General features: G+C 42.9%; 1 protein-coding gene across 5 annotated transcripts in view; it reads left to right on the forward strand.

Annotated features, from left to right (window-relative positions):
• Positions 1 to 15174, forward strand: part of dclk2a (doublecortin-like kinase 2a) — a 330122-nt gene that overhangs the window by 278703 nt on the left and 36245 nt on the right. For all 5 annotated transcript variants that reach the window (XM_078210403.1, XM_078210563.1, XM_078210647.1 and 2 more), the window contains 2 exons: positions 12067 to 12200; positions 14605 to 14682. In XM_078210403.1, coding sequence (XP_078066529.1) covers positions 12067 to 12200; positions 14605 to 14682 — 212 coding nt within the window. The remainder of the gene's footprint in view (positions 1 to 12066; positions 12201 to 14604; positions 14683 to 15174) is intronic.

Genomic DNA, 15174 nt, shown 5'->3' on the forward strand with positions numbered 1-15174 from the left:
AATTGCAAAACTGTGCCATCTGCTGCAGGGCAACTTTCTTCCTTCAGTGTTCATGTGAGAAACTGTTGTTTCTCCCTCAAACGCCCTGAGTGATATGGTGCCCCCGGGACAAGTCAATATCAGTTTGTATGGAATTGCTTCATAAACCTATTCAAATTTTTTGAGGAGGCACTTTTGAATAAAACAGCTCCCGTGGACAGTCTTTACCTTACCTTTAACAAGATTCTTGCTACCGTGGAGTGTCAAAGAGTATTCCAGTGGGAGAAAAGCAAAATTATGCTCAGTTATTGAAGAACATTCAAAAGTGAGTAGATTCAAGTTTATTTTTTATTGTCACAAGAAGGCTTACATTAACACTGCAATGAAGTTACTGTGAAAATCTCCTAGTCGCCACACTCCGGCACCTATTTGGGTGCACTGAGGGAGAATTTAGCATGGAAAATGCACCTAACCAGCACGGCTTTCGGACTGTGGGAGGAAACCGGAACATTCGGAGGAAACCCATGCAAACATTGGGAGAATGCGCAGACTCCGTACAGACAGTGACCCAAGCTGGGAATGACACCCGGATCCCTGGCGCTGTGAGGCAGCAGTGCTAACTGCTGTGCTACTGTGCTGCCCAAGAAGACAAAGGGTGATTATGCAGGATTTTTCCCCAGAATGATGGTGTGTGACGGTCAGGTATTCCAAAGATTAGGACTGCGACCTTTGCTGTTCACGTTCAGTGAGAGTACAAAGGGAAACAAGACTGGCAACATTTTCCCACAAGTCCATGGTGGGTGGTGGTGGCAGAGTGAGATGTGCCAGTTGTAATAATGAAGAATATGTTGATCAGGTTCAGAGGAGCCTGGATCGATTTGGAAGTTCAGCTATGAAATTGGAGTACAAGGTCTGGCCTTATAGGGTGATGTGGAGATGCCGGCATTGGACTGGGGTAAACACAGTAAGAGTTTTAACAACAGCAGGTTAAAGTCCAACAGGTTTATTTGGTAGCAAATGCCATTAGCTTTCGGAGCGCTGCTCCTTCGTCAGATGGAGTGGATATCTGCCTATCCACCTGCAGATATCCACTCCATCTGGCGAAGGAGCAGCGCTCGAAAGCTAATGGCATTTGCTACCAAATAAACCTATTGGACTTTATCCTGGTGTTGTTCAAACTTATAGGGTGAACATGGGACTGAGTACAGTACCACCCACACAGCAATGTAAGAAAACACATGACCTGCATCTAGGTGTCAGTCTATGTGTTGGACAGAGCCATAGAACCACAGAATCCCAACAGTACAGAAGGAGGCTATTCGGCCCATCGAGGCTGTAGCGGCTCTCCAAAAGAGCATCTTACCCAAGCCCACCAGATAGTGAAGTTTGAATTTAGTAAAAATCTGGAATTATAAGTCTAATGAAGACCATAAACCATAAAAACACATCTGGTTCACTAATGTCCTTTAGGAAAGGAAATCTGCTGTCCTTGCCCTCTGGCCACATGTGATTGACTCTTAAAATGCCCTCTGAATGGCCTAATAAGCAACTCAGCTCAAGGGCAATTAGGGATAGGCAATAAATGCTGGCCCTGCCAGTGACATCCACATGCCATGAATGATTTTTTAAAAAATGTACATAGTCCTTGTAGCCACTTAAGGGATTCCCCTCCCACCCCTGCCATTGCTGATAAAAGAGAGCCACACCAAGTGTACAGCCTAGCAGCTTTCATGGTCGGGCTGGGGCTAATGGGACCAGTAGGGGTTGGGTGGAGGGGTACCTCCTTTATGGAGGCCTCCCTTCCCAAGTCTTCCCATCTCTGTCTCCCCTCGCCTGCTGCCCTACCTACCCCAGCTGCACCCCCACCCCCAGCCTGTTCTTGCTGGACCTGCCAGCCTTGCCTTGAGGACACTCTGGATTTATTCTAAGGTCCCGGCTCCAACCCAGCATGTCTTCTTTGAGACTGGCTGTAGTCCCACAGTGGTCACTACTGCAGGCGGTGCATTGGGATCAGAGAGCTGCCAGCCATTTGAGGGAGGGAAAGCCTCATCTCAAGTCAATTACTGACCTGATGGCCATTAAACAGTTATGGTCTGAGCCAACAAAGTGGAAGCATGTTTGCCCCTGACTTTCACAGTTGGAAGTTTAACAACACCAGGTTAAAGTCCAACAGGTTTATTTGGTAGCAAAAGCCACACAGGCTTTCAGAGCTCTAAGCCCCTTCTTCAGGTGAGTGGGAATTCTGTTCACAAACAGAGCTTATAAAGACACAGACTCAATTTACATGAATAATGGTTGGAATGCGAATACTTAGAACTAATCAAGTCTTTAAGAAACAAAGCAATGTGAGTGGAGAGAGCATCAAGACAGGCTAAAAAGATGTGTATTGTCTCCAGACAAGACAGCCAGTGAAACTCTGCAGGTCCACGCAACTGTGGGAGTTACAAATAGTGTCACATGAACCCAATATCCCGGTTGAGGCCGTCCTCGTGTGTGCGGAACTTGGCTATCAGTTTCTGCTCAGCGACTCTGCGCTGTCGTGTGTCGCGAAGGCCGCCTTGGAGAACGCTTACCCGAATATCAGAGGCCGGACCTTTCACAGTATTTCACAGTTGGAGCAGGAACTCCTTCCACCGTCAAACCCACCACAAGGAATCTTACTTAACAATACAATTGAGAAGCAAAGGTATAATTCCGGCAATAGGGCCCATTTACAGGAATAATTGACATTGAACGAATACCTATAGCAGATCTGAAGATAATAATAGAGCTAGATTTTTGATCGACAAGGGAATTGAGGATTACGGGGGCAAGGCAGAGAAGTGGAGTTGAGGCCGAATGAACAGTGGAGCATGTTTGAGGGATGGTCCACTCCTGCTCTTATTTCTTATGTTCATATGAAAAACTGCCTATCATGGTCTAGAGAACAGCATTGTCAACAAGGTGGAGTGAAGCTCAGATAAGGGAACATAAGGTGCTGGGGGGTAGGTACAGAGGAGATGTCAGGGGTAAGTTTTTCACTCAGAGGGTGGTGGGTGAGTGGAATCGGCTGACGTCGGTGGTGGTGGAGGCAAACTCGTTGGGGTCTTTTAAGAGACTTCTGGATGAGTACATGGGATTTAATGGGATTGAGGGCTATAGATAGGCCTAGAGGTGGGGATGTGATCGGCGCAACTTGTGGGCCGAAGGGCCTGTTTGTGCTGTGGCTTTCTATGTTCTATGTTCTATGATTCTGCCGATAAAATTACTTCATACAAAGCATGGTCAGTGTTTGGAATAGACTGCATAGGATAATGATTTAGGGTGACAATGACAGTAATTTTCAAAGGGAATTCAACAGGAATTTGGTGTGAAAATCACTTAAGGAATATTAGTAATTAACTGTTTTCTGAGACTGGCGAGATGTAGGAAAATGCATTTTCCCAGTCCCGTACAGTCTTATTTTTATATTTAATTTAGGTCAATGCTACATCTTTTTTCAACAAAAGTTTTCAAAGTTAATTGTCAAGAACATTAGAAAAGAATGCTCTTCGGATAGCCAAATCTCTGTTCAGGCCACATTCATTATGCAGTATAATGTGAAGAAGTGTGAGCTTATCCACAATGGTAGCAAAAATAGGGAGGAAGATTATAATCTGAATGGCTATAGATTGAGAGAGGGGAATGTTCAACAGGACCTGGGTGCCCTTGTATACCAGTAGCTGAAAGCAAGCATATAGGTGCAGCAGGTGGTGAAGAAGACAAATGGTATGTTGGTTTTCATAGCGAGAGGATTCGAATACAGGAACAGGAATGCCTTGCTGCAATTATACAGGACCCTGGTGAGGCCACACCTGGAATATTGTGTGCAGTTTTGGTCGTCTTGTCTGGCAAAGGATGTTCTTGCTATGGACGGAGTGCAAAGAAGATTTACAAGACTAATTCTTAGGATGGCGGGACTGACGATGGCAGGAGGTCTGGAACCAAGGGTCACAGTCTGTGGATACAGGGTAGACCATTTAGGACTGAGGTGAGGAGAAGCTTCTTCATCCAGAGATTGGTGAGCCTGTGAAATTCTCTACCACGAAAATAGTTGAAGCCAAAACATTGTATGTTTTCAAGATAGTTGAAATAGTTGAAGCCAAAACATTGTATGTTTTCAAGAAGGAGTTAGATATAGCACGTGGGCTCAAGGATCAAAGGATATGGGAGAAAGTGGGAACAGGTTACTGAGTCGGATGATCAGCCATGATCATGATGAATGGCGGAGCAGGCTCGAAGGGCTGAATGGCCTACTCCTGCTCCTAATTTCTATGTTTCTGTTCTTTCTCGTGCATAACGAAACTATTGATCTTGTCTTTCTTATCAGGCTTGAGACCAACTTCTTTACTGATCATATTTTTTATTGGTTTTAGAAGACGAGAACAAGTCAACATTTTTACCAGGATATAGTTGCATTGGATTATTTGCTGTCAAATTTTATCTTTACAACACCGGCAGTAAATGTCTGCTACTCAGGCTAAGAGAAGGGAAAGGGGGAAAGATATATGTGTTGTGTAGGGAGATAGTGTAATTTTATGTTTTGCTGTTGCTGACAGTGCTAGCAGCAGACGTGGGACAAGACTGCTTGAAATCACCGATGTGCCAGAATAGGACTATGCATTACCTCAGGCAACAAGCCCATCAGGAAACCCACTGAGAATTATTGTGTGTGTTCACCAACAAATTAAAACAAAGAAACATTTTGTTCCTTGAGTAACATGCCCACCTCTATCGCCTCACTATAGGAACTATCACACCACTGTATGTCCTTTATAGTTCTTTAAATATAAGAGAGAATGTAACCCGAGACGTGAGCTTTTCATAAGTTAATGAATGACCATTTTTCCAGAGAAACTATCCAAGCACTTTCAGTGAAGACAAATGCAATGTTAAAACAATTATTAAACTAACATCTCTTGAATTTGTTTTATTTACTATTAAGTATGCCAGATGAGGTGTGAGAACAAGAATAGCTGGGGCGCCATCAAATAAAATAAAAACTCTGCTTGGTCAGCAACATTACTAACCATTTTGAGATTACAATATTAGAAGCTCATTTTTGACTACGTGGTAGAAGAGCTATCCTATTAGCACCATCTGTTAAATAGCCGTGACTACTTGTCACATTTTTATTCTCAATACCCTCAGAGCACAAACTTCCTCTAGGGTTTGATGTGAAATCAGTGCTAATCACCAGTCAACCTCCTTTCTACACAAACACATTGAGTGCAAGGCCAGCATGATTATGCAAGTAAAAAAATAAGGAAATGCTGAAAGACTTGACCTAGAACAGCCATTCAACTGCTGGGTACCTGGGTACAAGTATCATCAGCTGTGCCTCAACTTGAGGTTGACCTCAGGGTCGCCAGTTCATGGGTCTTCATGTGAGCGAACAGGCCGATTCCCACCTCGCATGGACATCTTGGGCAGGATGTCCCATGAGGTAATGGGATCTGCAGTTCAGGATTTGCTTCCTTTTCTTCTCTTCTCTGCTGCTGCTCTGCCTCATCAGTAAAACGTTTTGACTCAAAGCATGATGCAGCTTGATGGACAAGTTGTCACCATTCCGAATGATTGGTAGCAAGCTCCTTGCAGTCATTAAGGCCAATGCTAACCCACACTTTAAGAAGAGCCCTCAGTTTTTCTTTGAAGCATTTTCTTTTCCTCCTCTGGAACCTTAGCCATTTGAGAGTTGGGAAAACAGGACCTGGTGGGAAAGAGAATTTTCGACCATTCTGGTCCATCAGAATTGATTTTGCAGGAGTTTTATCTGAATACTTGTGGAGCCAGCATCATGAAGGACACTAGTGTTTGTTTGACTATTCTCCCATTGAATTCTGAGGATGTGGGGTAGGCATTGCTGATGGAATTTCAATTCACAAGAATACTTTGCAAATAATCACACTTAAAAAAAACCACTTCCTGCTTTTTAAAAATTGTTCATGGGATGTGAGCGTCACTGGCAATACCAGCATTTATTGCCCATCCCAAATTGACCTTGAGAAGGCGGCGGTGAGCTCCCTGCAGTCTACATGGTGTAGGTACACCCAGCATGCTGTTTGGGAGGAAGTTCCAGGATTTTGACCCCCGTGACAATGAAGGAACAGCGATTATAGTTCCAAGTCAGGATGGTGTGTGGCTTGGAAGGGGAGTTGCAGATGGTATTAGAACCATAGAAAAGTTATGGTGCAGAAGAGACCATTCAGCCCATTGTGTCTCTGCTGGCAAAAAAAGAGAAAATGAAAGAAAGTCGCAGCTGATGCTAATCCCACTTTCCAGCACCTTGTCTGTAGCTTTGCAGGTTACAGCACATCAGATGCAGATCCAGGTACCTTTTAAATAAGTTGAGTGTTTCTGCTTCAACCACCAATTCGGGCAGTGAATTCCAGATGCCCACCTCCTCTGGGTGAAAAGGTTTTCCTCATGTCCCCTCTAATCTTCTACCAATCACCTACCCCTGGAATTGACCCTTCAGCTAAAGGAAACAGGTCATTCCCGTCTACCTTATCCAGGCCCCTCATAATTTTGGACATCTCAGTTAGGTAACCATTTAGCCTCCTCCGTTCTAAGGAAAACAACCTTAGCCAAAAAGCTTTCCTATAGCTGCAATTTTCAAGCCCTGGCAACATTCTTGTAAGTCGCCTCTGTACTCTCTCCAAAGCAATTATATTCTTGCAGTAATGTGGTGTCTAGAATTCTACACATAATTACAACTATGGCCTAACTAGCATTTTATACATTTCCAGCATTACATCCCTGCTTTTTTGTATTCAATTTCCGTTCCAATTCTCTTCCCGCACCTTGTAGTGCATTAAGGCAGTCATTCATCTGGTTCCATAGCTGGAGCAAGTCATTTTGTATTCAATACCTCGTTCAACAAAGAAAACATCCCATTTGCTCTCTTTACCACCTTATCCGCCTGTCCTGCCACTTTCAGGGACCTGTGGATATGCATTACAAAGTCTCTGATTTCATAGTACACTTCATAAAATCCCGACAGTGCAGAAGGAGGCCATTCGGCCCATCGAACTGCACCAACAACAATTCCACCCAGGCCCTATCCCCGTAACCCCACATATTTAGCCTAGTCCCCCTGACAGAGAAATTTGCAGATGATACAAAAATTGGCCATGTGGTTGGCCAGTGAAGAGGAAAGTTGTCGGCTCCAGAATGATTTTATTGGTTTGGTTGAGTGGGTGGAAAAGTGGTAATGGAATTCAATCTGGAAAAGTGTGAAGTAATGCATTTGGGGAGGACAAACAAAGCAAGGGAATACTCAATAAACGGAGGATATTGAGAGAGGTAGCAGAAGATAGGCAGCACGGTGGCACAGTGGTCAGCATTCAAACTTGGAATTTTATTGCTGTTCTTTCATGTTGCTTGGGTCGGAAACCTGGAACCACCTTCCATACAGCACTGTTGGCATATTTATATCACATGGTCTTCAGCGGTTCAAGAGGGCAGCTCACTACTACCTTCTTGAGGGCAATTAGGGATGGGAAACATGGCCTAGTCAATGACACTTGGATCCCAAGAAGCAATTAAAAAATCCACTTAAGCTGATTTCATTCTTAAGTAATGATTTTTAATCATAGAATCCCTACAGTGCAGAGGAGGCCTTTTGGCCCATTGAGCCTGCACCCGAAACAATCCCACCCATAACCCCACGTATTTACCCTAGTCCCCTGACACTAAGGGTCAATTTAGCATGGCCAATCTTTGGAGTGTGGGAGGAAACTGGTGCACCCAGAGGAAACCACGCAGACACAGGGAGAATGTGCAAACTCCACGCAGACAGTCACCCAAGGCTGGAATCGAACCCGGGTCTCTGTTGCTGTGAGACAGCAATGCTGACCACTGTGCCACCGTGCTGCCTATCTTCTGCTACCTCTCTCAATATCCTCCGTTTATTGAGTATTCGCTTGCTATGTTTGTCCTCCCCAAATCATAGAAATAGAATCATAGAAACCCTACAGTGCAGAAGGAGGCCATTCGGCCCATCGAGTCTGCACCGACCACAATCCCACCCAGGCCCTACCCCCACATATTTACCCGCTAATCCCTCTAACCTACGCATTTTAGGATTCTAAGGGGCAATTTTTCACCTGGCCAATCAACCTAACCCGCACATCTTTGGACTGCATTACTTCACACTTTTCCAGATTGAATTCCATTGCCACTTTTCCACCCACTCAATCAAACCAATAAAATCATTCTGGAGCCGACAACTTTCCTCTTCACTGTCAACCACGCGGCCAATTTTTGTATCATCTGCAAATTTCCCATTTATGCCTCTTTTACATTGAAATCCAAATCATTAATATATGCAACAAACAGCGACTGACCCAACAGTGAGCCCTGTGGAACATCACCGGAAACCGCTGTCCTATCACAAAAACGTCCATCGACCTATACCACAGTATTTATGGGCCAGTCCAAATCAGTTTCTGCTTATTGGTAATGCCCAAGATGTTGATAGATCTCATGGCTGATAACTACATTGCTAAACACTTTTAAAAATTGTAAGGGTACAGTATAATCATAGGTATACTGTATGAAGCATTCCTGGTACGTATTTCAGTTTATCTTTCTACTGCACACTACAATAGATCATCTACAAGAGCAGATCAGAGACTGGGAATCCTGCAGTGAGCAATCTACCTCCTGACTCCTCAAAACCTGTCCACCATCTACAAGACTCAAGTCAGGAGTGTGATGGAATACCCCCCACTTGCCCAGATGTGAATGCAGCGCCAACAACACTTAAAAAGCTCAACACCATCCAGGGCAAAGCAGCCAGCCTGATCCACATCCTGTCCACCACCTTAGACTATCACTTCTTCCACCTCAAGATGCACTGCAGCAGCTTGCCAAGCCGCCGACAACAGCACATAGAAACTAGAAGCAGGAGTAGGCCATTCGGCCCTTCGAGTCTGCATTCATTTTGATCATGGCTGATCATCGAATTCAATATCCTGTTTCCCCCCATTCCCCCCCCCAAATCCTTCCAAATCCACAACCTCTACTACTAAGATGAACAAGAATAGCTGAAGCAAGGGAACACTACATCCTGCAGGTTTCCATCCAAGTCACACACCATTCAAACTTGGAAATTTATTGCTGTTCTTTTACTGTTGTTTGGGTCTGAAATCTGGAACCACCTTCCTAACAACATTGTTGGCATAGTTATACCACATGGTCTTCAGTGGTTCACTGCTACCTTCTTGAGGGCAATTAAGGATGGACAACATATACTGGCCTAGTCAATGGCACTTGCATCCCAAGAAGCAATAAGAAAATCCGCTTAAGCTGATTTTATTCTTCTAAAGTAATGATTTTTAATCATAGAATCCTTACAGTGCAGAGGAGGCCTTTCAGCCCATTGAGCCTGCACCAAGAACAATCCCACCCAGGCCCTATCCCATAACTCAAAGTATTTACCCAAGTCCCCTGACACTAACGGTCAATTCAGCATGGCCAATCAACCTAACTCGCACATCTTTGGAATGTGGGAAAAATCTGGAGCACCTGGAGGAAACCCACGCAGACGCAGGAAGAAGATGCAAACTCCACAAAGACAGTGACCTGAGGCTGGAATTGAACCCGGATCCCTGGAGCTGTGAAGCAGCAGTGCTAACCACTGTACCAAAGTGCCGCACATCTTCTGATATCTCTCTCAATATCCTCCATTTATTGAGTATTCCCTTGCTTTGTTTGCCCTCCTCAAATGATGGTTAAGTCATTTAATCAATTTGATTTAAAGCAAAAAGCATACACTAAATACTGTGACAAAAAAGATTGTTTGAGCATAATTTCTTTTTGTATTCACAGTGTACTATATACCATGTAGATTAAAACTATGGTTGAAGAATGTTAAACAGCTCTACCATTGAAAGCTAGAATGTAGGCCCTGTTTCTCTGGCCATGCATAAAGCACATCAGAAAGGCGCTAACCAAGCTGTTAATTGCTAACAAATGTAGTGCCTGAGGGAAACATTGACCAAAATACGGAGACATTTAATAGTGGCACTAAGCAATTAGCTGAATTTACAATCTGTTAAGGAAATCTTAGCTAAGGCATTATGGATTTAAAGCAAATTGCTGCAGATGCTGGAAATATGAGGCAAAGAGCCTGATTTACTTTACTGAGTGTGGAAATTTCCTGATTCAAGCTATCCAAATCAGCAGACCCCCTCCTTGGTAGGTTTGGGAGATCACAGAAAAGTTACTCATAATAAGCTCGTAGAGATGTCAATCAAACAAAATCAACACTTCTCTGCACTATGTAAACAAATTCCTTCACAAAGTATGTTTAAAAGAGTCTGGGCTCTCTAAACCAGTTTCACACATGCCATTGTTACTATAGGGTTTATTGGCTCTGTACACACTGCAGACTGGGTAAAGGGTAATGGAAGGATCATGAATCCAAAAGAAAAAATGCTGGAAAATCTAAGGAGAGAAAAGAGCTGATGTTTTGAGTCCAGATGACCCTTTGTCAAAGATAATCCCCCTGACACTAGGGTCAATTTAGCATAGCCAATTAACCTAACCCGCACATCTTTGGAGTGTGGGAGGAAACCAGAGCACCCAGAGAAAACCCACGCAGACACGGGGAGAAAGTGCAAAGTCCACACAGACAGTAACCTGGGTCCCTGGCGCTGTCTTTGTGGAGTTTGCACCACCTTCCCATGTCTGCATGGGTTTCCTCTGGTTTCCCTGGTTTCCTCCCACATTCCAAAGATGTGCGGGTTAGGTTGATTGGCCACGGTAAATTGCCCCTTAGTGTCAGGGGGATTAGGGTAAAGGCGTGGGGTTACGGGGATAGGACCTGGATGGGATTGTTGTCGGTGGAGGCTCAATGGGCCGAAAGGCCTCCTTCTGCACTGTAAGGATTCTGTGATTACTTTCGAAACACAGGGAGGAACCAACCTGTGTTTGGACAAGCAACACACAGTTGTTTGAATTTGAATTCTCGATTTCTGAGTTGGGAGCTCAGAGTAACAGGTAAGTACAACAGGGAACCACTGCAACGTGCTGGGGGTGTTGCAGCCAGACCTCAGGCAGGCCCAGGGAGGATGAAGTTGAGGACATGCGTCTGAGTGGGTCAGGAATTGCATGGTGCTGAGTGTGTGTGTGTGTCACTCACTCTCACCATCCCACACCAACTCACATACAGTGGATGAGGGTGAGTGAGTAAGCACTCAGACTGGGAATGAGCCAGACATATACTTGTCCCTCTCTCTTGGTCATTTTTAACTTACAAGATGAATGCTATGACATTGCTATACTTTTGCTCAGCAATTGTTTCATTTCTAAATAACCTCAACTTTTTTTTTTGAAATTCATTTTATTGCTGCACCAAATATTATCTTTCCAAAATTTGCTCACCGGCCTCTTGAGTGAGGGAAAACAATGCAAATGTGGCCTCCTGAGCAAATAGGTTGGACAAGTATGTTCTAGTTAGTTGCAATTTTGTGCAGTGGACATGCAGGTAAGGTATGAACCCCTAGGGTGGGATGTCAATTCTCACTCCCTGAACTGTGTTTAACATAAAATCTTCCATTTCTGAAAAATCGGTTTGGTAAATCAGTCTGATGCAGATATATCTGCGGTCACTCAACATGTTGTGGGCATGCAGTTGAAAATCAATATATAAACAAATCTATTGTTCACTAAAAACAATATCTTTTTCCAAATTGTAAGCTAAGTTGCTCTCTGAATCATAGGAAGCAACAGTGCTTGCCTGTAGGAGTTGACTTTTGTCTTCAGCGTGAAGAAAGCCTTTGGTGAGAAGTTGGAATGTAACAATTTCCTCTTTTATCCTTTCTATCTTAATTTGGCAAAAATGTAACCGCTTTAATTTCTGCATTAGAGTTAAGGTGACGTTGGACTTTGAAATAGCCAAGAGAAAATAATTATGTAATCACTATGTTTGAAAATATTTTGGGGAAAATATGGATATGATTTAATTATTATAGCTATCCAAAACAAAGCAAACTCACCTAGAAATGTCACATGTGCCTAATTGTGTGTTTTATTAGTCAGCACTTTTTTCTTCTTCAATAGGTATGTGAATATGTAGATGGCACCAAGTCCCTGAAACTGGGTGACTTTGGCCTGGCCACTGTGGTGGATGGGCCTTTGTATACAGTGTGTGGCACACCAACATATGTGGCTCCAGAGATCATTGCAGAGAGTGGGTAAGTGGTGACCTGAGGCTTTTAAATATTGGTCAGATTCTGCTGCTGGAGGGGATTAGACTTGTTCTGAAAATTGTTGCCCATGTTTTTGCTGGAAGCGTGAGCTGCTAATGGTGCAGCAAAGGCAACTAAGTATCTGGGACTTTAGTGAATAACGGGAGCAGTAATATATCACCTTAACTGATATAATTGAAGGATGTAGAAATAAATAGAAGTAGGATTGAGAAGGCCGGCAAATTAGAGTGTGTGAACTCGATGTCAAATCAGGTACATAAAGAGAAATAAGGAGGGAAAGAATTAATGAATGGATGAAACAAGTGAAAAATAGAGAAAGAGAACTTTTTTTTTTTCAAATTTACACTTTTAATATCTCCTAAAACAATTCAGTCAGAAGGAATGATAATCCACACTTAGAATTGTTCACTTTCTGGGTTAGAGAGGTTGATTGGTAATCATTATGATGACATTAGTTACGAACGAGACTTAACTTTATATGAAAAGATTAATAGGCAAGTAAAATGCAAATGGAGAAACTTCATTAAAAAAATCATAAAGTTGTTATTGGCAACAGTCTCAGATTAACCCAGTCTTTTCGCAACCATGGAGGCCCCTTTTGATTCCAAAATGAGCTTCCAACTTCATATTCCTGCCAAGGTGGGTATATGGAGTTGTTCAATAGACCATCCATTTTGAACTCTGTAACATCAGCCACCTTCACCTGTGTTTCAGCTCATCTGCTAATGAAATCCTCATCCATGCAGACATTACCACTAAGCTTGACTATTCTTATGCAATCCCGGCTCATCTCCCACATTCTACCCTCCGTAAACTTGAGATCCAAAATTCTGCAGCCCGTGCCTTTACTTGCAGCACATCCTCTATCACCCCCCATACTCACCTACCTGCATCCCAGTAATGCAATGCAATCTATCACCCATGCCTGAATAAGGAAGTTAAGGATAGCATCAAATTGAAATACTGTAAAAATTGTTGGTAATTTGGAAGATTGGTCAAATTTTAAGAACTGGCAAACAATGACTAAAAAAATTGAGAGAGAAAGTAGAGTATGAGAGAAAGATAGCTGGTAACATAAGACAGATAGTAATAGTTTCTACAAATATTTAAATAGGAAAAGTGTAACTAAAATTATTGTTGGTCCTCTGGGGAGAGAGTCTGGGGATTTGATAATAGAAAACAAGAAAGTGGCAGAGGTGTTGAACAGATATCTTGTGCCTGTCTTCACAGTGGAAGATTTATTAAATGCCCCAAAGATACTTGGAAATCAAGAGGGGAACAGAAAGAAGGAAATTAAATTGTAATGACTTCAATCAGGCCATTGAGGTTGACCTATTGGAGTATGAACTCCCTGATTAAGGATCTAATTGATGGGCCAATCAGGGAGTCTTTACCTTGTACTTAACTGGGAGTGTCAGTTCCTCTGACACTCCCGGAGGGAGACTGCTAGCACTCTGTGTACTGCTGTTAGAGTTTGTAAATAAAGGGAATTTGGGTGAAGGGACTTCTGCGTCCGAAGACTTATTATGTAGTCACCATCTTAAATTCACTGCAATGGACCATTATAGAAACTTCATCTCTCTGCAATGATAACTATTCATTGGACTCATTGATGTCCAAATGGAGGAAACTGTCCTGAGTGGGTGTTTTTTCTCACCCGTCCACTGGGCATTCTTGGGAACCAGTATGTTTTGCTAAAATGCAATTACCAGGAGGAAGAAGCCGCTATTATTTTTCCAAGCAGACGTTTTTCATGTGAACACAAACCTTGTTTTATGTACTGCCGTTTCTTAACCTTTTTAAGCACTCTTGAATTGACACAAGTTTTGTGTTAATAACATGTCCATACATCAGCTCGCCAACCTCTATTAAACTGATTCCCTTACCAAGGAGTCCAAAATGCTTCATCAGAAAAACATGACGTGCCGTTTTCCTGTGATACAAAATAAAGAAGTAGCCAGTATTAATAGTCAAGCTGTTTCTGCAGGCTTTCCACCAATCTCCCACTGAACTATGATTGAAGTATTCAAGACTAAAGCAAGAATTTGACAAAGCCTATCCAGGCAAGTATATTGCTCTGATGAAGAGTTCAAATACCATGACACACAATTGAAATATTAGGAAGTCAAGAACTAGAAAAGAAATCTGGTGACATTCTGGCCCCCACCTCCCATTTCCACCCAAAACGCAACACAATTGTGGAATTATTTATGAAGAAGGTTGATTAATGTAGTCAGTGTAAATGGACTTAGAAGAGAGCTAGATGTACTTCTGAGGAGAGAAGGGATAAAATGAAATGGAATGAAAGCTGGTATATGAAGTTGATCAATAGATGAGGAATGGTTGTGTTGGACTTGATTGTCTTTTCCCGTTCTTAATATTCTTACAGGTATGGCTTAAAAGTCGACATTTGGGCAGCAGGCGTCATTACGTACATTCTCCTGTGTGGCTTCCCTCCATTCCGCAGGTAACCTGCTTCAAACTTCTCACAGTGAAGAATTTCAAGACTCTCTCTAATCCCAGTATGAATAAGCAGCTTTATATTGACAGCAGTATGATACTCATGCATTTGATGATACACTAAAAGCAAACCAGAGGTGAATGTTGACTTCAGGTGCTGCCAAAGTTTCAATGTTACGCAGGTTCTAAGAAGGAAAGCTGGAAGTGTAACAACACAGTTGAAGGCTGTGGAAATACAGTGCTCCAATGTCACCAGCCTCTGCTTAAGTACCACATTTGCAAAGCTTCAATACCATTGTAAATATGCCAGTTGTTAATGGAAAGTATATGCTCAAGGACCTTTTATTCTTTCATGGGATGAGAGCCCAGGTGAGCATTTGTTACTCATCCCTAATTACCCTTGAAAAGATAATGTGAACCGCCTTCTTGAACCACTGCAGTCCATCTGGCGTAGATGCCCCCACAGTGCATTTAGGGAGTGAGTTCCAGATTATTGTTC

This window comes from Mustelus asterias, chromosome 1 (genome assembly GCF_964213995.1).
Source record: "Mustelus asterias chromosome 1, sMusAst1.hap1.1, whole genome shotgun sequence".
NCBI classification, from domain to species: Eukaryota; Metazoa; Chordata; class Chondrichthyes; order Carcharhiniformes; family Triakidae; genus Mustelus; species Mustelus asterias.